Source organism: Aptenodytes patagonicus, chromosome 10 (genome assembly GCF_965638725.1).
Source record: "Aptenodytes patagonicus chromosome 10, bAptPat1.pri.cur, whole genome shotgun sequence".
Classification (NCBI taxonomy): Eukaryota; Metazoa; Chordata; class Aves; order Sphenisciformes; family Spheniscidae; genus Aptenodytes; species Aptenodytes patagonicus.
In genome coordinates, this window is record NC_134958.1 from 24,417,518 (window position 1) to 24,438,261 (window position 20,744).

Here is a 20,744-nt window from a genome sequence, read left to right on the forward strand (position 1 = left end):
TTGCTAGTCACAGCTTATTTCTAGCTCTCCCCAGCGCTGGTGGGACAGACTGAGGGACTGCCACCTTCCCCCACCAGCCAGCCAACCCTGAGGTTTCAGAACAGGCTGCATCTCCCCAGCCTTGGATGTCATCCGGAAAATCCCAAACCTGTGCACACGCTATGGACAGCATGCAAACAGGGACCAGCGGTGTCTCCAGCTTTCCCACCTGGGGACACCCCTGGAGCCAGATGCCCCAGTGCCACCACAGTGCACAGCAGGGACTCCCTCCCCTGGCGGGACATAAGGGGTCCCTGCCTGTCCCCGCGGTGTCCTGTGCCCATGCAGGCAGGGACATGCATAGTCCCAACCCACCCTGTCCTGTGGCCCGGCTCCCTCACAGGCAGGGATGTGCGTGGCTCCATCGCACCCTGCAGGTGGGGATGTGCATGACTCCATCCCGTTCTGTCCTCGCACATGACCCAGACCCCCCCCCCCCCCAGTCCGCCATGCAAGCAGGGACATGGGCGGCCCCAACCTCCTAAGTGCCCCATGCAGGCCTGTGCCCCAAGCAGGCAGGGACACCAGTGGCCCTCGCCCCTTGGTCCCCCATGCAGATGGGGACGTGTACCCCCATCTCACCCTGTGCCCTGTCCCCCAAGCAGGCGGGGACACTAGTAACCCAGCACCCTGGTTCCCATGCAGGTGGGGGGGGGACACATGGTCCCACCCCACCCTGTCCATCACACAGGAAAGAAACGTGTGGCCCGACCCCTTCCATCCCCCCACGCATGGCCCCATCCCAACTTGTCCCCCAAGCAGGAGGAAACGGGAATAGCACGACCCCCCCCCCCGCCCCCTCCACTGGCGACAACGCGCGTAGCCCGATCCCCCCGCAGGTAGCAGCGTGCACGGCCCTGGCCCCCACGCGGGGGGAGGAGGGACACGCGTGGCCCCGATCCTCCAGCCTCCACGCAAGCGGAGACACGCGTGGCCCCGATCCCCCAGCCTCCACGCAAGAGGAGACACGCGTGGCCCCGATCCCCCAGCCTCCACGCAAGAGGAGACACGCGTGGCCCCGATCCCCCAGCCTCCACGCAAGCGGGGACACGCGTGGCCCCGATCCCCCAGCCTCCACGCAAGAGGAGACACGCGTGGCCCCGATCCCCCAGATCCCCCCCCCCGCCCCCACGAGTGTCCGCGGCCCCCCGGTCGCGACGCTCACCCGCGCGGTGGTGCGGCGGGCAGTGCGGCGGGGCGGGCCGCGCCGGCATTTACATAGGGCTCCGCGCCCGCCGCCGCCTATAAGAGCGCGGTGCGGGCCGGTGCCGCCCGAGCCCCGCCGCCGCCGCCGCCGCCGCCGCCGCCGCCGCCGCCGCCGCCGCCGCCACCGGCAGGTAGGTCGGTAGGTAGGTCGGTAGGTAGGAAAGGGCCGCCGCCCCCCGCGCCGCGCCGCCCGCGCCCCTCTGCCCGCCCGCCTTCGCCCCCCGACGGGGCGCCCCGCTCCCGCCCTGGCCCTTGGCGCGCTCCGGGATGCAGCCCCCCCCCCACCCCGGACGCTGCCTAACCTGCTCAAGGGGTCCCGGCTAGGCAAGGGTGGGGAGGGGGGGGATGAATCCCCATCCTGAGTTAACCCGGTGGTTTTTCCTATCCCGGTTTGACCCTCTTACAGGGGCAGCTCTGATCAGTTTCCAGGGGACAGGATTTCCCTTGTTCCAATGGAAAATACCAATCTGCAGCCCTGAGCAACCCGATCTCGGATTGCTGTTGGCTCTGCTGTGAGGAGGTTTTGGCCAGGCACTTCCGAAAGGTCCTTTCCAGCTGGATTCACCCTGGGGCAGGAAAACGGGGTTTCTGCAAGCAGGAACTGCTGGGGTTTGGGCAAACTTTCTGCCTCCTTTGCCCTTCTCCCCTGCCAGTCCAGAACATTTTAAACAAAAGATAAGTTGTCCATTTCTGCTAAATTACTGATCTTTCTTGGAAGATGTCTCCAGTCTTTTCCTTCTCCATACATTGTGACAGAGGAAACCACAGGGGCTCTCAGGCCACAGCCATGCTTCTGCATAGAGGTTTTCCAAGGTGCAACAACTTCAGTTTCTCCTGCCCTAAGCTGCAGGCACCAGTTTTCCACTTCAAAGCTGCAAAAATGCCAAGGAGCTGGTCTTCTGTGCAGAGTAATCAAGTGGGGAAGATTGGGCGGACAGCAACAGAAAGAGTTGTTTCCCTGGAAATCACCTATAAAACTATTCCCAGAAGTTGCAAAGTGTAGAGGAAATGCAAACATCCCTTGATATTGTTTGAAAGTTAAATTTAGATTTAAAAAGACAACATTTTCCATGTTACGTTCTGGGTTTTCAGTTGCTATGAATTGTTGATCTGTTTTAAGCTGTGAAGAGTTGCTTGTCTGTGAATACAGGCTTGGAAATCATTCCTTCAGTCATTGCATCTCACATGAAATTTGGGCAAAGATATAATGAAACCAGTGGAATTCAAGTGATCAAGACTTAACTTGTCCTGGGCTAACCTGTTCATTTATTTCTTCCCTTAGAGCCACTCAGAGTGTTTGTGGGCACGTTTGCTGGGCTGGGGACCCTGCGGCTGGACTTCAGTCCAACATTGTAGCATCGGGACTCAATCACAGCTCCTGCTTGCCAGGTAATCACAGCAGGAATGGGGCTTGAAGGCTGCCCTTCTCTGGGCTTGGCTTTCCAGGGAAATAGCCCAAAACTGCTACAGCAAAATAGCCCATAACAAGATCTGTAAGTACACGATAGCGCTGTTAGTCTGGAGCAGAGAGTCAAGATAAGGTCAGGTCTAGATCAGTTGTGAGCCAGTTGTAAAAACCCAGTGTCTGTTAAACTGTTTGCTGTAATGATCTGGGTTACTGGACAGAGAATTATTCTGAAACAAAATATTGCTTTATGCATTGAAGAGTGACTTCAGCTGCCCAGGTAAATTGTTTTATGATACTTATTGTAATCCCCACCCACTTTTAGGGATTTGGGACCTGCTTTTTTGTGGCTGAATTGCTCTGGGTTGGATCTTACCTAAAAATACAATTAATACTGTTGTCAGAAAATGAGAATAAAATCAGCTCCTCCATGCAGGGACAGAATGAAATTGTATTTGGTCATGAGTCATATTAGCCCTGGTATTCCCTGACTTTAGAAGACTTCCTGGGGTAGTGACATGCAGAGATGCTATTAAATAAGCGAAATAAAAGGATTAAGCATGTAATCAGTTTTGGTAGAAAAGATCTAACCCAGGAATGGGGGAAGCTCTGTAATTGTTAGAACTAAAGTGTCGGTGGGAGTTCAAAGCCATCTATGGGAATTACACGCTTCGTCTGCCATTTGATCTCATGTAACTCAGTTTCCTTTAGCCTTGAGACATGCTCCTGACGCTTGTGTGCTCCTTGGACCCACAGCCCAACTCTAGGGGTTCCTTCTGGCCCCTCTGGACCAAGCGCAGGAACGGTCCTCCCTCCCCAGATTGTACTTTTGCAGCTCCTGGGGAAAAACCTCTTCGAGGAGAGGGGGTGGAAATGGGGGTGGTGGGCTTTGTTCTGCTTGGCGATGGTGGCCCCTGGCTGGGGATAATTTTGCTACTGTGAAATCAATGTTCTCAGTGGTTCCTTGTCATTTTGGAGGAAGGCTGCATCTCCCAGTGGTTGCCGGCTCATGGGCTTCCTCTAAGGGCATGCCAAAAAAGGGGAAAGCCCTGGCTGCATCTGCTGGAGGGAAATACCCGGCTCTGTCTGGGGAGGAGCCGCTTGACAGGTTTCTGGGCCTAGGCTGCTCCTCAAGCTGCAGCAGGACCGCAGCTCATGGTTCTCCGGGCTGCCACAAACCCTCCAGGCTGGTGGACCCCTGCCCCAGGCACCTCCTCTCCTCCACTGAGGGCTTTTGGGTGGCATGTTTCTCTGCTGGGGTAGTATTTCGCCCTGCCTGTTTCCTTGCAGCGTCGCATTTCCTTGTCCCTCTGGGGAGTTTTGAGGTGGACCTCCTGCAGCTGGTTATTCCAGAGCTGAGCTGGGGCTGGCCACCATGGGCTCGAGGCAGCCGGGCAGGGCAGTGCAGGGTCCCCGCTGTGACCACGTCTCTCCCGCAGGCTGCCGGAGGTGCAGGATGACTCTCTTTGATGGCGTCTACCCCTTCTACCCACAGCAGAGGAAGGTCTTTGTGTTCGACGTCAGCACCATCATAGTAATCGTGGTCTTCCTAACGTTCGCTTGCAGCTTCCTGCTCATCATCCCCGGCATCCGCGGACGGGCGGTGCGTGACCCCTCTCCCTGGGGATAAGCATCTGCTCCCCACGTTTTGGATGCTGGGACACTCCCGGCTGGTTTGGGGTGAGGCAGGTGGACAGCCAGGGCTGTTCCTCCCTGCCTGATGTCCTACCTCTCTCCCCGCAGAGGATCTACTGGACGCTCCGGGTTCTTCTCAGCCTCGTCGTGGGAGTGGTGATCGTTGGTAAGGGCTGCACAGCCCTCGGAGGGTGGGTCTGGGGGCAGGATTAAACCCCGGGACAGGGTCTGTGTCTGGGAAATGTGAGCTGGTGGTCACAGCTGTGGCCTGGCCAAGGCTGGCTGCAGGGTCTGCCCAACCCCTGCTCTGCAAAGCAGTCATGCAGCTTCCCAAAAGGGCTTCCCCATCCCTGCCATGAGGACTGAGGGCACCTGGAGGTGCCTGTGGTCACTTCTGAATCAAGAGGGAGCTTTGCTGGCTGTAACTGCACCGCGGAGGTCGAACAGCCCCAGCTCCGGTGGGCTGCACAGCCCCATGTTCCTCCAGCCGTGCAAGCCCTCCTGAGCTGCCCGGTGCCGAGGGAGCATGACTGAGCAGCTTGGACTGCAGCCAGGCATGTTTGGAGGATCAGAGGAGCCTTGCAGTGACGTGGAGAGAGCAGGTCAAAATAAAACACAGGCAGGGCAGAAGTTGGGGGGGGTAAAGACCTTCCAGGGAGCAAGGCAGGAGGAGATGAGGGAGAGGATTTGATTTAGTAGAAACTAGGAAATCTTCTGTAATAAATGGGACTGGTGGTGGAAACCAGGCTGTGGGATTTCCAACTTGGACAGGGCGACAGGACATGTAAGTGAAAGATGTACTGAGGGGATAGAAGGTGCCAGATGGGGAGAGCAACCAGCCCTGACCCTAAACCAAAGAAACTCTCCTGCTGCAAAGGGCAGGGTGGATTACAAGACTGCTTGGAGAGAGATGATGAAGCACAACTAAATGACTCAACCCCCGATTCGACCAGGCTAGAACTAGATATCCAGGCTGTGACCAGCCGTGGGACTCTGCCGGCTGACACATGGGCCAGTCCAGCATGCAGTGGTCACCCTTTGCCTGGGGATGTCCAGGTGCTGGGAGATGCCACCAGAGCTGCCCGGGAACATGGTGCCAGGAAGAGGGGTGGAGGTCAGGGCTTGCTCCGCAGCCTTAACCAGCTCAGCCCTGGAAAGCCATCCAGCGCCGCTCTCCTTACAAGGAGGCAGCCGGGCGCTGCTTGGGCACACAGGAGGAATTAATTGTTTTAAAGCCAGCATCAGGGTTTCTGACTGGCGGCAGCAGGGCACACTCGACCCTGCAGCTAGAAAATGTTCCTGCAGAGCTGCTACTGGATCAGTGCCCTCACAAGTTGATTCAGCAGCTGAACTTATTTTCGGGCAGGTTTAAAAGGTCTTGTTCAGCCTGAGATTAAATCATCACCTTCACTTTCAGCTTGTCTCAGTGCTGGAAAATTAAGCCCACCACAAAGTGAAAGTGTTTCAGAAAAGGATACTTTGTACCAAAAAACATATACCAGAAATATTTCAAATTTTTCCCCCAGCTGAAATGACTGGCAGAGCTGTGACAGCAATTGCCGCCCCTCTCCACCACCTCCGTTTGACAGTGTTCTTCACTATTCACTAATAGTGCGATCTAGGGAGCTTAATATTTGGCAATGAAACTCACCTCTGTTCCTAAGGCAGAGGAACGGCCTCATTTCCGAGCCCTGTCCCCGGGGGCTGCGGTGCTCGCCGCGGTGGGGAGCTTGCGGGGAAGCCTTGGAGAGGATGTCCAAGGAGGAGTCACATCATGGGGTTCATCCCTGGGGATCTGAGCTCCCCCCGCCTCCCGGATCGAGGGAGTGGATGCTCAGCGAGGGGAGGACATGAGCTCCGCCAGGGCGTGGGAGCTGGTTGAGGCACGTCCTGGTGGCTGAGTCAGCTCTCCTGCCCTCCTTACACTCCCTTGCAGTGCCACAGTGGGAACACCGCCATTTGTGCTCGCCTGTGATCCCCCTTAAGCACAACGAAGCCTGAGACCGACCCCTCTTTAACCCCAGCTTTACTTTTCTTGACAGTTGTCCAGTTCACGGGGGACTGGGAGACCGGCTGGGTGAAGGCAAACACCTCCTACAAGTCCTTCAGCCGTGCCCTGGTGAACGTGGACGTTGGGCTGCATGTTGGCCTGGCGGGGGTGAACGTCACACTCATGGGTGAGTCTGATGTCCCTGTCTGCAGCTCTGGAGTGGCCACGGCCCCAGGAGATCTCCAAGTGCTCTATGGGTGGCCTTGGTCTGCGTGGCTGCTCCTGGGGACCCTGCTGTCCCTGGTGTGCCCGTGCTCCTGGCTGGCAGCACCCAGGCTGCTGCGACACAGCAGGACCTGAGTCTTCTCCCTCCAACAGGAAACCCGGTGAATCAGGTCAACGAGACCATCGACTACAACGAGCACTTTGCCTGGAGCTTCAATGCAGACTATGACCAGAGCTACAGTGAAGGGCTGGAGAGGGGGCTGCCCAGCCCTATCCTCTATGTGGCGGAGAAGTTCACCACGCAAAGCCCCTGCAGCATGCACAGGCAGTACCGCATCTCCAGCCACTACGCATCGGCCACTCTCTGGTGAGCCTTTCTCTCCTGGTGCAGGCAGGGGAGATGCAAGGACATGGGAAAGGCTCTGCTACCCTTCCCAGGAGGAAAGCCATGTGCAAGGTCTGCGGTCAAACCAGTGGCCCTGTAGGCACCTTGGGGTGAGCAGATAAGAGGGATGGTCCTGGTTCTCTCTGCTGGTCAACTTCACCAGGGCTGGGCACAGGAGAGAGGAACATGGTACAGATCCCTGCCGTGATGTGGTGATGATGGCAGGGGTCCATCCCCATGGAGGGAGTTGGAGCTGCTGTCCTTGGTGGCCCAGAGAAGCCCGTGGGCATGTGCAGAATTCTCCCATCCCCATCTGTAAGGGTATTTAATGTTTGGGAGTGGGACCAAATGAGGAGAAGCTGATGATGCTGTTATTGTGGGGTTGATCTTGACTCTTTAGTTGGATCTGCTGGGCAGTGACATGTTACTGCTCCTCTGGGCTAAGGGAGAGCTGCTCCAGGGCTGTCAGGAGATGCTCCCCTCTACCATGGGTTGTGGAGGGCAAGGACCATTGCAGCGCTGTTCCCCTGCACTGGGTTTGAGAGCAGGGATGCAGGAGCTGGGAGAGGGGCCTGGTGGTACCATGGAGCTCCCGATCCATAGCTGAAAGCTTCCCCTGTCACCCAGCTTCTGAGACAAGTTCAGAGCTGCTGCAAATGACTTATGCCTGCTTCTGCAATTATTCCAGTCCTGTGTGCTGCTCTCTGGGGTCTGCACTGCCCCACATGTGGAAGGGCAGGGAGCTGAGATAGTCTAGAGTGGGCTGCCATGGCCTCCTTAAGGCTGGTATGGTCTGTGGGCTGAGCAATGGGAAGAGGAAATGCGGGCTTCTGCCTTCTGGATGTAGCAGTGTGAGTATTGCACATCTACTTGCTCAGCCTGGGAGGCCAGGGGTCACTCCAGCCTGCCCACAGAGCTTCTTGGCCTCATACAATGCAACCTGGACCCCAGATTTCTCCTCCCACATGGAAATCCTCACATAGAGCATCCTAGTCCATGGCACTTGCACGACTCATCCATTGGTCTTCTCTTGTCTCCAGGGTGGCCTTTTGCACTTGGCTCATCTCCAACATACTCTTCTCCATGCCCGTCCTAGTCTATGGAGGCTACATGCTGCTGGTCACAGGGGCCTTCATGATCTTTTCGTTGCTCTCGTTCTCCACTGTGAAGAACTCCCTGATGTGCCCGATCCAGTTTGGGACTGCAGTCCTGCGCACAGGCTATGGGGGATCTTTCTGGCTCATGCTAGTGATTGGTAAGAACAACAAGCTACATCAGAGCACACCACCTTGTCCCTCTGGGTGTGCAGGACTCCCAGTGCTTTCCTCCCACAAGTGCAGGTGAGAGAGCTCGGGGAGTGCAGCCCACCAGAGCCCCAGCCTGTGCCTTGGCAAAGCAGATCCTGGCAGAGATGTGGAGAGGGCTGGCAGAAGCAGGAGCACCATCCCCATCTCAAGGGTGATGGAGGGATTTTTAGTCCCTGAGGTGCAGTAATGCAAGGAGATGGGGATCACTTGCCTGGGTTTTAAGACCCATGCCTGGGTTTTAAGGTGCTCAGCACAGCAGCTAAGGCCACCTCATACAGTAGAAGGCTGTCTTCCATAAGAGAAGGCATTGTCCCCTGGCAGGCGGCCATCAGAGGAGGGGTGCGGGGTGGGAAGTGTGCTGGTGTTTACAGGAACGTTCTCAGAGAGCACGTCATCTTCCAGGCTTGCTCTGTTTTGTGGCTGGGATCACTGTTGTCGCACTGCACTACTTCAACTTGGACCTACTGAAAACTTTCTTTGATCTCCATGAGGACAAAGCAGAGGAGTACCAGGAGATGACTGAAGTGTATGTCAACCCTCATTTTGTGAACAAAGGACTGTCTCCTTCTCAGCTCTCCAAACTCAACTCCAAAGCCATCTAGAAGAAAGTTTTTCCCACTCTTTTGCTGAAGGTGGGCCTGAAAGGGCAGACCACAAACCCTTCTTGATGTCCCCAGAGACCCATTTCCCCATCCAACTGCCTTTAAAGAGTGCACGAGTCCACGTTGGGATGGGTACTTGTCGAGAAGTACCTTTGCAGACTGTATGTCCCTGACCGTGTCCTCTGGAAAAGGGCAGGCTTTACAGAGAGCTGGCAGGCGCAATCGGAGCAGCTCACAGCTCCGGCGACTTGAGCTGCACACTCACCTGGGGATCTCTGTCCCAGGAGAAATGCCCTGCTTGCTCCAAGCCGTGGCACAGCTTGGTGCAGTGAGTCTCCGATGGCCAGTTCCCACACCAGAAACTGAGCTCACTGGTGAGATTTGTCATGGGGAGCACCCGCGACTCCAAAAGCCGTTGATCAAACCTGCTCATTTCTTTCTCAAGCACTGACGTTTAGTGTAGACCTTTAGATGTACCTAGGAAAGCCAGGCACAGACCCAGGCTCTGTCAGGCTGGATGCTGCACGAGCTTGAGTAAAAAAGCTGCTCCAGAAATAAAGACTGAGTAAACATGCGATGGAGTTTGCCAGGGGGAAATGTGGTGATGTGATTATTGTCACTTTCAAACTTGGGCTTTATTAGGTAAGGCTTGTAGCCTAGCGCGGGCCAAAAAGATGCCGCAGGAAAGGAAGGAGAGGGAAGAATGAAGTTACCCCCATCCAGCTGGAGCACACTTGGGCTGGCTGGGCTCACCACGAAACACAAGCCTGAGGCCAGGAGTCAGACCCAGCCAAGGTGAGAAATAAAGTGCATCAAGCTGCGTTGTTACAAACAGAAGATGGGCTCTGGCACCAAACCCACCGGCCTGATGAAGTCTCCACGGGCTGGCACAAAGCGATCGCCATATCTGAATGCTGGAGACCTGGGCAGCTTCAGTCCAATTAATTGTAAAGGACATAATTTCAGTATTTTGGCTCTTTTCTTTCTGAGAAAAGACCCTTGGTGTTAAGTTACTTATTTCTTTCACATGATATTTCTGTTGCACTAATGTGACTTATGGGCAAGAATTATTATTTTCAAGAAAACTTTATTAAAAACCCACTCCTTTGAAACACTTTGGGCATTTTTGTGGGCTGGTTTCTTAAGCGGGGGCTGTGAGGCTTATCTGCAGGTGACTGCCTGCGAGCCCCCAGCAGACGCATCCTTCCCATAGGGGAAGCTGCCCTGGCAGAGGTGCCCCCAGGGAAGGAGGAGGCTTGTTGGCATGTGTCAAGGTGAGCCCTTGAGAAACACTTGTTGTGGGGAGCAGCACGCTGTAGGGATGTAGGAGAGCCTCAGAAGGACTTCAACTAGCCAAGCAGCAGGACAAAAGCCATAAGATTAAACCAACAAAACTCCCTCAGGAAAAAGAGGAACCTTTCCCGAGTCTTTCTTACGTCCAGACATGTCAGGTCCGGAGGCATCGTGCGAAGATGCTACAACCAACCACAAGTTATTGGGGCTGGTGTGGGACAGACCCCGTGCCCTGAAAGCACAGGAGGCTGGGGGGTTTCCCATCCTTTCTGCCACTGCATCTGGCACTCTCCAGCCTCATCTCCTGCTTTTAGGCATGATTCTCCCCCCCCAATAGCATCCTCACCAGAAGAGAAGCTTTGGCCTGTTGCACCAGACATACAGGGGCATGAACTCAAATAAACAAAACATAAACAAAATTTGATCTGTTTGAAGCACAGAGACACCAGATCTCTGTGTGTCTTGCCCGCTTCCTAGCAAACACAGGACAGCTGGGATTTCTGCAGCAGGGCTTGCATGGGGCCAACTGAGCAGTGGCAATGACATGATGGGGGATGCAGAGACCCCTTCACGCATTGTGTCTCATGCAGAGCCAGGCGTCAGGACAACAGGGGCTGGCTGTGTACAGGGGCTGGCCACCTGCAAGGAGATTTACAGGTGGAGAACTTCTTCCCTTGCCACCACAGGGGGGTGCACACACAAGGGCCATTGCTCAGGGATGATTATTTTGCCTCACTACATGTTGTCATAGCAGCTTCTTCACATGCACTATAAGAGCTGTGGCTGTACAGTCCCCAGGTTGTGCTGCTGCAGGTCCTACCTCCTCTGTCCGCCACAGGTCCTGGCTCAGTTTCCTGGCTGGACTGAGCCGTTGTTGGACAACAAGACATAAAATAATTGCCATTAAATCCCTGGCTCTTGGCCCAGGCTGCCCAGGGAATCTGGCATCTAACCAGAGAGTCAGTGCCAGCAATGGAGCAAACACTGTAAGCATCCCGGAGAGCACAGCCTAGGGCTCTGCAAGGACTGTGGTCCCCATGCCTGGAAGCACTCATTGCACCAGGGCATGCAGCCACCATGCCATCTAGCAGGCAGCAGAGCTGCCCACTCCCCTGCCCCCCAGGCTGGGCTGCAAGGGGGGACAATGCCAGGGAAAGGCAAAGGTTTATGAGGGCTGAATTTCAATTCAACAAATAAAAAGTGTTTGTTGCACCTTGGATCTAGTCCATCTCTAGGCTGAAGCATCTCCTGGTAGATGCCATTGGGAACGTCCTGGCTGAGGTCTCCCAAGCCCAAGGAGTTCAGCTCCAGCCTATTTTTCAATGCCTGTTGGGTCCTTTTGGTCCGCATTGAAGGCTCTTCCATCCGGAGTGGGATGGGGCAGGATGCCATGTCCGAGCACCCCCTCCCCAGAGGGCCTGCCCCACGGTGATCCCTCTGCAAACCTCTCTGCTGGGCTGGGGGTTGCTCCCATCAAACCTTCCCCATGCCCAGGGTCACTCCAGGAACTAAAGCCCTCCTATAACCCCCCTGCTCGCCTGCCTGGGGGTGCTCCAATACCCTGTTTACTTCATGTTGACTTGCCTTTATTGCCCTGCACTGACTAGCTGTGGTCAGATGCCCCATACGGGACCACAAAAGGGCTCTGCCTTTGCCTTCTTCCCTTCCCTATGGTTGCCACGTGTTGTGGTTTAACCCCAACCAGCAACTAAACCCCACACAGCTGCTTGCTCACTCCCCCCCCGGTGGGATGGGGGAGAGAATTGGAAGGGTAAAAGCAAGAAAACTCGTGGGCTGAGATAAAGGCAGTTTAATAGGCAAAGCAAAAGCTGCTCATGCAAGCAAAGCAAACCAAGGAATTCATTCACTGCTTCCCATCGGCAGGCGGGTGTTCAGCCATCTCCAGGAAAGCAGGGCTCCATCATGCGTGACGGTGACTTGGGAAGACAAACGCCATCACTCCAAACGTCCCCCCCTTCCTTCCTCTTCCCCCAGCTTTATATGCTGAGCATGACGTCATGTGGTGTGGGATATCCCTTGGGTCAGCTGGGGTCAGCTGTCCCGGCTGTGTCCCCTCCCAGCTTCTTGTGCCCCCCCAGCCTGCTCGCTGGTGGGGTGGGGTGAGAGGCAGAAAAGGCCTTGACTGTGTGTCAGCACTGCTCAGCAGCAACGAAAACATCCCTGTGTTACCAACACTGTTTCCAGCACAAATCCCAAACACAGCCCCGTACTTGCTACTGGGAGGAAATTTAACTCTACCCCAGACAAAACCAGCACACCATGTCACAGCAACAGAGCATCCCCAGCCTGCCAGCCCTCAGAGGGATGGAACACCTCTATCGACAGACAAGAGAAAGACCAGGTCCGACTTATTTTATTGAGATAAAGGGGAAAATCAGTGAGCACGAAACAGAAAAAAAAAGTTGCAAAAACTGCACAGAGTTAAAGGGGCGAAAACCTGAAACCTGCTCCCTCCCCTCCCTCCCTGCGTGGGCAAGGTACCTGCTAGATGTTGGCAGCTGGGTGTGGGCGGCTGCACCCACCTTGGGTGTGCAGGGTTTTAGTGTCATGTGCCCCACGAAACGTGTATTTCCACGGCTGAGCAGGAGGAAACCAAGCCTCCCAGACTGGGTGTGATGCTCACCTCTTGCTAATTCATTACAGCACCTCCATTCCCATCTCCTCCTCTGCTTCCCTCCCACCGAAAGGTTTTGTCTTCCTTTCAAAGGGCTGCGAGAGCACCGATAACTCACAGGCTGGTGGCCGTGGTTTGGGGTGTTTATAAGCACTGTAAGAAGCAGGGGCCAACCAACCAGCTCCCTGACTGTGATGTTTCCAGCCCAATGTACAGCCCAGTGCATCTCAGACCCACATCGAACCTGAGCTGTGGCATGCCAGGATGGGTCTGAAATTCAGGATGTCTCCAAGGTCTGGTACCTCCAACAGTCGTGGGCCTCCTTGCCAACCTGCTCTTCACCCCTGACCAAGAGGAGGTGGTGGATACAGGGCACCCTGGTGACCACAGGTTTGCTTGCTCTTCCTGACTGCTGATGGGAAGAGCATCCCTGGGCAGAGGGGATTTCTCAGACGCCTTCAGGGTTGGGGTGCTCTTGCGGGGGCTCTGCTTCTCCTTTGGTTCATATCCATGCTTCTGCATTTATTTGGTTTCTCTCCAGTTTGTTCTGGTTTAGTCTCTGCATCTTAGGGAGGACTCTTAGGGTGTGTTGGAGATGGACTAAGGGGAAGGGCAGTAGGCCAGTGCCTGTAACTGGACAGCCAGGTATGGGGCATGGGTTCTCCTCACCCCAAAAGCTCTTCCAGCTGCTGGTGAGTACATCAGCAAAAAAAAATGGGGGCAGTCATGTTTGAGACACCTTTCCAGACTTGGATATTCTTGTCACCCACCTCTTGCCGTATCTCTAGGAAGAGAGAGCCCCCACCTGGGCTCCTGGTGGGGTTGGACCGGAGCGTGAATTCAGGAGGGGTGTCCTTGGGCTTTGCCCTGCCTCCCCCCAGTGCCTTACAGCTGGGTAGCTGTCACCTCGCAAAGCTCGCCCACGGGGACCATCATCACATCCTGCACAGAGGAGCTGGGCTCGGCTGGCAGGTAGGACTTATCCTGCACCTTCTCTTCTCCCTTTCCCTCGTCCAGGTTAAAGACAAGCTTCAGCTTTTCCGGCTGCACAGAGTTCAGGATGATGACGCCCAGCCCCAGCAGCAGGCACAGCAGCCCTGCGATGCACAGCATGGGGAGACATTTTAGCACCTCCTCCCCGCTGTGTCCCAGCCCTATCCAGACCCAGATCTGGGGTTGGAGGCCAACAGCACGTGGCATCACCTGGGAGGTCAAGGTAAGGTGTTATTTCCCTCTCCACATCTGGACTCTGCCATCAGTTTGGGCTCCCCGGTACAAAAGGCAAGTCAATGAACTGGGGCAGATGGCCAAGAGAGTTGGGGCTGGAGCCCACTGTATATGGGGAAAGGCTGGAGGAGCTGGGCTTGTTTAGCCTGAAAAAGAGGAGTCTTCAGGGGGACTTAATTGCCATCTTCTGCTACTGAAAAAAAGCCAGTCTCTTCTCGGAGGTGCACAGTTGTAACATAGGAAATTCCGGTTTGATAAAAGGAAATAAATGCTGCCCATGAGTGAGACAGCTGTGGGGCAGGTCCTGAAAGGCAGAGGGGATCTCTAGCCATGGGGACAGCCACCACCAGACTGAACAAGGCTGATGTGGCTTTGAGGTTAGCTCTGCTCTGGGCAAGGGCTGGGAGAGAGACCCCAGAGGGTCCTTCCAGGCCAGGCCTTTCCCTGACTCTGTGATTCATGACTTTCATGACACTCCTCTGGGCACACCTCCATGCAGATAACTTTGGCCATTCAGATCTCCCGGCTGCTCAGCTCTTTTCCCCCCAGTCTCGATGATGCTATCCTAAATTCTTGTATGCCAGTTCAAAAAAAAAAAAAAATCATTTTCTGTGACCAGCCTTAGAGACAGAAGGGATGAGGCACTGTTGGGGCATCAATGAGCATCATCGCTGCAGGGATGGAGAACAAAAGCCCCAGGAGCAAGCTGAGCACTCACCTGTCGCTAATGTCAGCCAAAAGGATCCACCATACTCTGTTTTCAAGGAAGCTGGGCCAAACTGGATGGGGCACTTCGGGGTGTTCCTCGCAGTGAAGAAGAAGAGCAGTGAGAAGAGCATCAGCGTGGCAGTGAGCAGGAGCATGTAGCCACCGTAGAGCAGGATGGGCATGGAGAACAACAGGATGGAAATGAGCCACGTGCAAAAGGCCATCCTGCGAAAGGACCACAAAACTGAGCACAGAGCATCATGCTTGGAGCCTCTCCTCAGGGTCTCCTCTCCACAGCCCAATGGAGGAATACAGCCCTGGGCAACCTGCTCTAGCTGGCCTTGCTTGAGCAGGTGGGCTGGACAGGCTGATCTAAGGAGGTCCCTTCCAACGCAAATGATTCTGTAACTGCATGAATGGTGGAGCTGTGGGACAGGTCTTGCAGTGGTGGAGAGGGATCTCCACTCCTGGGGACATTCAGCGTTGAACTTCACGAAGCCCCGAGCACCTTGACATGGCTTTGACATCTGCCCTGCTCTGGGCGGGGGACTGGAGTAGAAACCTCTGGAGGTCCCTCCAAATTAACTCTTTCTCTGACTCTTGTGGTCCTCCACAACTGGTCACCCCCAGGCAGTTCCCACCTGTTCAAAGGGAGAATGGCAACAAGGGAGACCTTTGTTTGGAGAACTGCACAAAAAGGCCGTGCCCACATCTGATTTAGCACCTGGAGTGAACCCAGCTGCCAGCCCTGCCCTGTGTGTGGGGTTTGGGTTTAGCTCGCTGGGGAGGTGAGCCTAACAAATTGTTCTGATTCCAAGAAAAATAACGAAAAATAAGTTTACATCTACATCCCTGCCTTGAAATACTTCTTCTCAATAGCAGGAAGGTTTGGGCAGGGCTAGTTATTTTTCCTGAAAATAAAAAAGGAGATGTGGGCAGGGATCTGGAGCCTATGTCCATAGGGGGAATCACAAGACTCACTCTTCCCTGCGACTCTTTCCCACGACTTCTGAGACACTGGGGGATGCTCTGAGACTCCACAATCGCAACACACACAAGGGCTCTCAGCTTTACAGCACGAGACAGCCTCTGAGCACCCTCTTGAAGGTCCCTCCCGCTCCCCACCAGCAGGTCTCATGCCCTCTTGGGCATCCAAGAGGAACCCCCCCATGGCTGGTCTTGTCAGGGCTCTGCATCTTGCTTGGGAGAGAACCTTGCACCATAAGACCCACGCAGTTGCATCTGCTTTCCTTTAAATGAAGAATAGTTCTTCTCCAACTGCAATTTTGCACATCAGGGCAGAGGACACAGAAGAGGACTCTGGGGAGATGGGCAGGCAAGGAAGCATGAGCATCCCTGGTTCTGCAGAAGGGTGGGTGCCAGAGACCAGTCAAGGATTTGGCATGGCTTTACAGGGAAAAGGGTGGCTCCATCAAGCTCCCTCTGCTCTACCTCGTTCTTTCCACCTCCCCACTGAGCAGAGATAGGGCTGACCTCTTGCTCTAACTTACCACAGGGTGAGGGACGCGTAGTGGCCGGAGATGCGGTATTGCCTGTGCACACCACAGGGGCTTTGCGTGGTGAACTTCTCCGCCACATAGAGGATGGGGCTGGGCAGCCCCTTCTCCAGGCCTTCACCATAGCTGTGGTCGTAGTCTGCATCGAAGCTCCAGGCAAAGTGCTCGTTGTAGTTGATGGTCTCATTAACCTGATTCACCGGGTTTCCTGCCAGATGATGAAGACTAAGGACCTTTCTCAACCTTGGAGGCAGCTCCAAGACTTCCTGGTGTGGGGGCTCGAGGGCCCAGAGACCCAGTACCCAGGTGCATGGCTGCCAGACTTGCACCCAATCCCCTCCTGTTGTGATATGCACTCACCCACCAGTGTGATGTTCACCCCCGCCAGGCCAATGTGCAGCCCAATGTCTGCGTTCACCAGGGCACGGCTGAAGGACTTGTAGGAGGTGTTTGCTGTTACCCAGCCTGTCTCCCAGTCCCTGGTGAACTGTATGGCTGTGAAGACTTCAAAGGTTAGTCATGGCCTGGCAGCAAGACATCTAGTGCTGGAAGCACCTGCCATGATGGTCACCATGGCCTGAGCATCATCTACCCCGTCCCAAGGGCAAGGCTTGGGTTGTGAGCCCCAAGGAGCAGAAGCCTTGTATGTCCTTCCCCAACATCAACCCCGACCTGTGACCCTGAGAGCCCCACTTGGGTTGGTTTCTCCCCAGACCCAGCGCAGTCCCTAGCCCCAGAGGCAATGGGGCTGATGTGTGGGCACTGTCTAGGCACTGGTCCTCATCTAAGCACCTGCCAAATTGTCTGAGTCCCCTGGAAGCTGGTGGTGGGCTTTCGGTGACTGCCCTAGAGGTGGTTTGCACATATGACCACCAGCCTTCAGAGAGGAGCCAGATGGGTGCTTGCACTTCCCACCACTTGCTGGAGCCAGGTCCCAGACGTAGACAGGCGTCAGTCTTCCCCATAAACTCATCCTGCAGGCTGGATTTGGCACTTGGCTGCTCTGTTCACCCTCCCTCGCCTTGCTCCCCCATCCCCTGTGTCTTGGGCATCCTTGAGCTTCCCCCCCAGGACCCTGGTACTCACTGAGGACCACCGCTCCCACGAAGAGGCCCATCACCACCCGCAGGAACCAGAAGAGTCGCTGCGAGGGGTGAGCAGAGGGGGTGGACAGGTCTCAGTCAGATTTTGCCATGGGGACATCAGCACCAAGTATGTCATTTAGAAATGCCAGCCGGTGAGAAACGGGCCTGTCCCTCCTCTGGGGAGTCACCCCACGGGCTCTGCAGGCGGGTGGCACGGGGGAACACGTGGCTGGGGCATCCCTGCCGTGGGGTGGGGGAGGCAGCAGGGAGATCTGGGCAGAGCAAGAAGGTCAAAACAGTCCATTTGGGAAAGCTGTGCCGTCCCCTTTCTGGGAAGGAGGATGGAGACACTCCCTTTAATAGTGCTGAGCTGGGATTTCCACACTTATCCAAACCTCACGTGTTTGGACGTGTTGGCAGCTGGCCACAGCTGGAGGCAAAAGCAGCAGCCAGGGGTTTGCAGTGTGCCCCCTGGGGAGGAGACGCCTCTCAGCCAGCCCCGCTGCAAAGCCAAGTACGTGACAGGCGCGCAGCATGCGAGCGGTGGGCTCGCAGCGGGGTCTGTTGGCCACGCAGAGCCTCGCGAGCAGTGCTGGGGCATGCACAGTGCACACCTCCTTCTTTTATTGGGGTTTCAGGGAAGGTGGAGCGAGGTCTTTGAGCCTCGCCCTGTTTTTCCACTCCTGTGAAATCACTCGGGCTTGCTCACAGTGAAATCCAGCTAAGCTCAGATCTGGGCACCTCGTAAATTTGGGATGGTGGAGTTTGGTGTCTCCAGCATGGGGGTACATGCTGGGTTGAGCTGGAGCTCACCTCCATGGCTCGCTAGAGATCCCAGAGCCCTGGCCATGAACCTGTGGGCATGTTTGCTCCCCAAGTCTGGTTTCAAGGCTGGGAAGGAGGAGGCATGTGGGATGCACAGGGCAGAGACCAGAAGGCTGAGCTCCCCTAGCCTCTCCACTTACCCCCCTGCCCCGAATCCCCGGCAGGATGATGATGAAAGTGGCCAACATGGAGAGGAAGACGGAGACGATGACGGCCCGGGTGGTGTCGAAGGGGAAGCACGCATTGGTGCCGGGGTAGAAGGGGAAGGAGCCATTCCACAGTGTCATCCCGCTGCCCAGGAGGGCTGGAAATCGGCACCCAGAGAGACATCAGGGCAAAAATCACCTCCACACTTCAACCCCACCCAGCCTTCTCCGCGGAGCCATCTCCTGCCCACTTGCCAGCGCGCTGCCTGTCCCAGGCATGGCTGTGCGTGCATCTCCAGTGCCCGTGCACATTGCAGTCCTGCATCCGGGCATACACTCAGGCATCTCCCACAGGGGCCCTTCATCTCCCCAGGGTACATCCCAGAGCAAAACAGGTTTGGAGTCACTGGGGCATCCACTGCAATGCTCAGATTGTCCCCAAGGTGCCACAGCAAGACATGCACACATTGCCGGGCCTCTCGCTCCCCTCCTCTGCCTGTTCTCGACCCCTGGTCTCTTGCCTGTGCTCCCACCTCCCTGGTTCAGCTCTTTATCAAACAGCCTGGCTCCCTCTTGCAGGTGTTGTTCTCGGGGCACTCGGTGAATCACCGCACAAACGCAGGCTGTGCCCTGTCGGGCTGCTCCTCGCTGAGTCCCGGACAGAGATAACTCCTTGCCATCCAAGGAAACAGGAGTATCCCAGAGGGGAAAGAGAAGCTGCCTGTCCCTGGCAGCAGCGTGCCAGTCACCACCTGCCAATCCTCTGTCCCAGGAGCTGGCTAGAGGCAACACTGTCCCGTGGCAGGCGGAGGGATGCTGCTCGGGAAGCCAGCCATGGTTTCTGCCACGGCATTTGGCCAAGGCACTTCCCTGCTAGGGAAGGGCTGCTTAGCATCCCCCAGGAGCGGGGATCGTCCCAGTAGTGGCTGCAGAAACGCCCGTGCCCCCTTCCCCACGCCGAGCCTACCTCCGTCACGGCCGATCCCGAGGGCTGGCTGCTGTGCAGAGCTGTGGCGTGCTTCGGGATGCTGCCTCCCTGCCCGCGCTGCCTCCCCGGGCTGTGGGCGAGAAGCCAGCCCGGTGTGTCACGGTTGTGTTTCTCCCAGCGTTTTTTACAGTGCCCGCCTCCAGAGGTGGCTGGATCGTGCAGCCTTACCCACGGCTGATCGGCCCCCTCCGGCAGTCCTGCTGAGCCCCAGGGCAGGCAAGGGAGATACAGGCTGGCACGGTGCCGTGCAGCGTTGCAGAGGTGAGTGATCCTGGGGGGTCTTTGCCTTCTTTTCCTCGACTTTTCCTGCAGAGCGGTGAAAAGTCCAGCTGTTCCTTATGGCACGAAGACCCTGGGGCTGCCAGGCTCCTCAGGAGCCTGCTGGGGAGAGCAGCAGAGGGCTTCAAAACCCTCACCTGCACTGCCCAGTGAAGCATCCCAGCTGAGGTCATCTAGCATGGGTTGTGGCTGCACGGTCTCCTCCTTGACCCTGCTCCTGACTCCATCCCCTGGGGGAGGTTCTCTGGGAAGGTCCCGGCCGACCTGTTGATCACAAGGCAAGGTGACACAGTGGCTGGCGAGGGGGACCAGCAGAAAGGCACAGATCTAGAGGGGCTCCCAGCCCCATTATGCAGAAGGTGCTAAGGTTACTAACCTGGCCACGGTGTGGAGACCATGGAAATTCAAGCTTTTGGGGTTTGCTCTCATTCTTTGGCATTTTGGTTGGCTGAAGCAGGTTGCATTGATGCTGAGAGGTCCCAGCACGGCAGAAACACTCTCCTGACCCACGTCTGGGGGCTCCCCTCCGAAGCTGGCACAATTACTGTCATCCCCTGGGTATTTCTTTCTGCATCCCAGCAGATGGCCTGGCTGGGTGCCCTGAAAAGCTGTGCTCCCCACCCCCTTGGCAGAGGGAGGTAAAAATGAGTTTTCATTCATGCCCAGCAGGAAATAAAGGCATTTCTGGGCAAAGACTTTGCCGTTTCCCCTCAAGTCCCAGACTGGTGCTACCCAGTCTGAACACTGAATCCCTCCCTGGGGATCATTTAAAAAAATTAAATAAAGGGTGGCAAGGGTGATGTGACTGGGAAACGTGTGTGCAGAGCTGTGCTGCGGAGGTGTCTGCCGGTGCAGGCAATGCTGGGGATGTGGCGTTAGAGCCAGCTCTGGTAGCATCTGCAAAGCGAAGAGAGACGTGGACTTCACAGCCAATGGCGCAGATCCTTGCGGGTGCCTGGTAATTGGGAGGCTGAGGTTAATTAAGGTGGGGAAGATGCAACCATGTGAGGTGGTACGCGGGATGAGAAGTGGTCTGGCCAGGGGTTAGAGCATCACTCCCTGGAGCAGGGAGAGGCAGTGGAGAGATGGGCTCTGCACTGGCTTGGCCAAACCAATGTATGGGGTTTGCCTGGGGAAGAGATCGAGGCACCGTGGGTTTTGAGCTGTTCAGACGAGCATCACAAACGTGTCTTTTGGGGAGATGCCCTATTGCCAAAAATGAAAGCAGGGGGGAGGAAGTTTCCCTC

General features: G+C 56.0%; 3 protein-coding genes across 5 annotated transcripts in view; 1 reads left to right on the plus strand and 2 right to left on the minus strand.

The window, feature by feature from the left end:
• DUOX2 (dual oxidase 2) overlaps window positions 1–19,261 on the minus strand; it is a 45,371-nt gene extending 26,110 nt beyond the window's left edge. The window contains exon 1 of one of the 2 annotated variants that reach the window (XM_076348633.1): window positions 19,198–19,261. The gene's annotated coding sequence lies outside the window, so the exon portion shown is untranslated. Of the gene's footprint in view, window positions 1–5,936; window positions 6,080–19,197 lie in introns of those variants that run through there. The other variant, XM_076348632.1, reaches the window with a different exon arrangement.
• On the plus strand, window positions 4,107–8,845 carry DUOXA2 (dual oxidase maturation factor 2). Its single transcript, XM_076348638.1, has 6 exons — window positions 4,107–4,253; window positions 4,394–4,451; window positions 6,328–6,462; window positions 6,654–6,867; window positions 7,926–8,140; window positions 8,595–8,845. Exons 1-6 carry the CDS (start codon window positions 4,107–4,109, stop codon window positions 8,792–8,794), a joined length of 969 nt encoding a protein of 322 aa, XP_076204753.1. The 3' UTR covers window positions 8,795–8,845.
• On the minus strand, window positions 12,445–19,259 carry DUOXA1 (dual oxidase maturation factor 1). Of its 2 annotated transcripts, XM_076348636.1 has the most exons (7): window positions 19,198–19,259; window positions 18,225–18,388; window positions 17,261–17,318; window positions 16,535–16,669; window positions 16,169–16,382; window positions 14,668–14,882; window positions 12,445–13,819 (listed from the first exon to the last, which is right to left on the minus strand). In XM_076348636.1, the coding sequence occupies exons 2-7, from the start codon at window positions 18,369–18,371 to the stop codon at window positions 13,608–13,610; spliced, it is 981 nt and encodes a 326-aa protein (XP_076204751.1). In that variant the 5' UTR covers window positions 18,372–18,388; window positions 19,198–19,259; the 3' UTR covers window positions 12,445–13,607. The 2 variants fall into 2 exon arrangements, with proteins under 2 accessions (XP_076204751.1, XP_076204752.1); XM_076348637.1 differs by lacking the exon at window positions 16,535–16,669.
• Window positions 19,262–20,744: the final 1,483 nt, after the last annotated feature.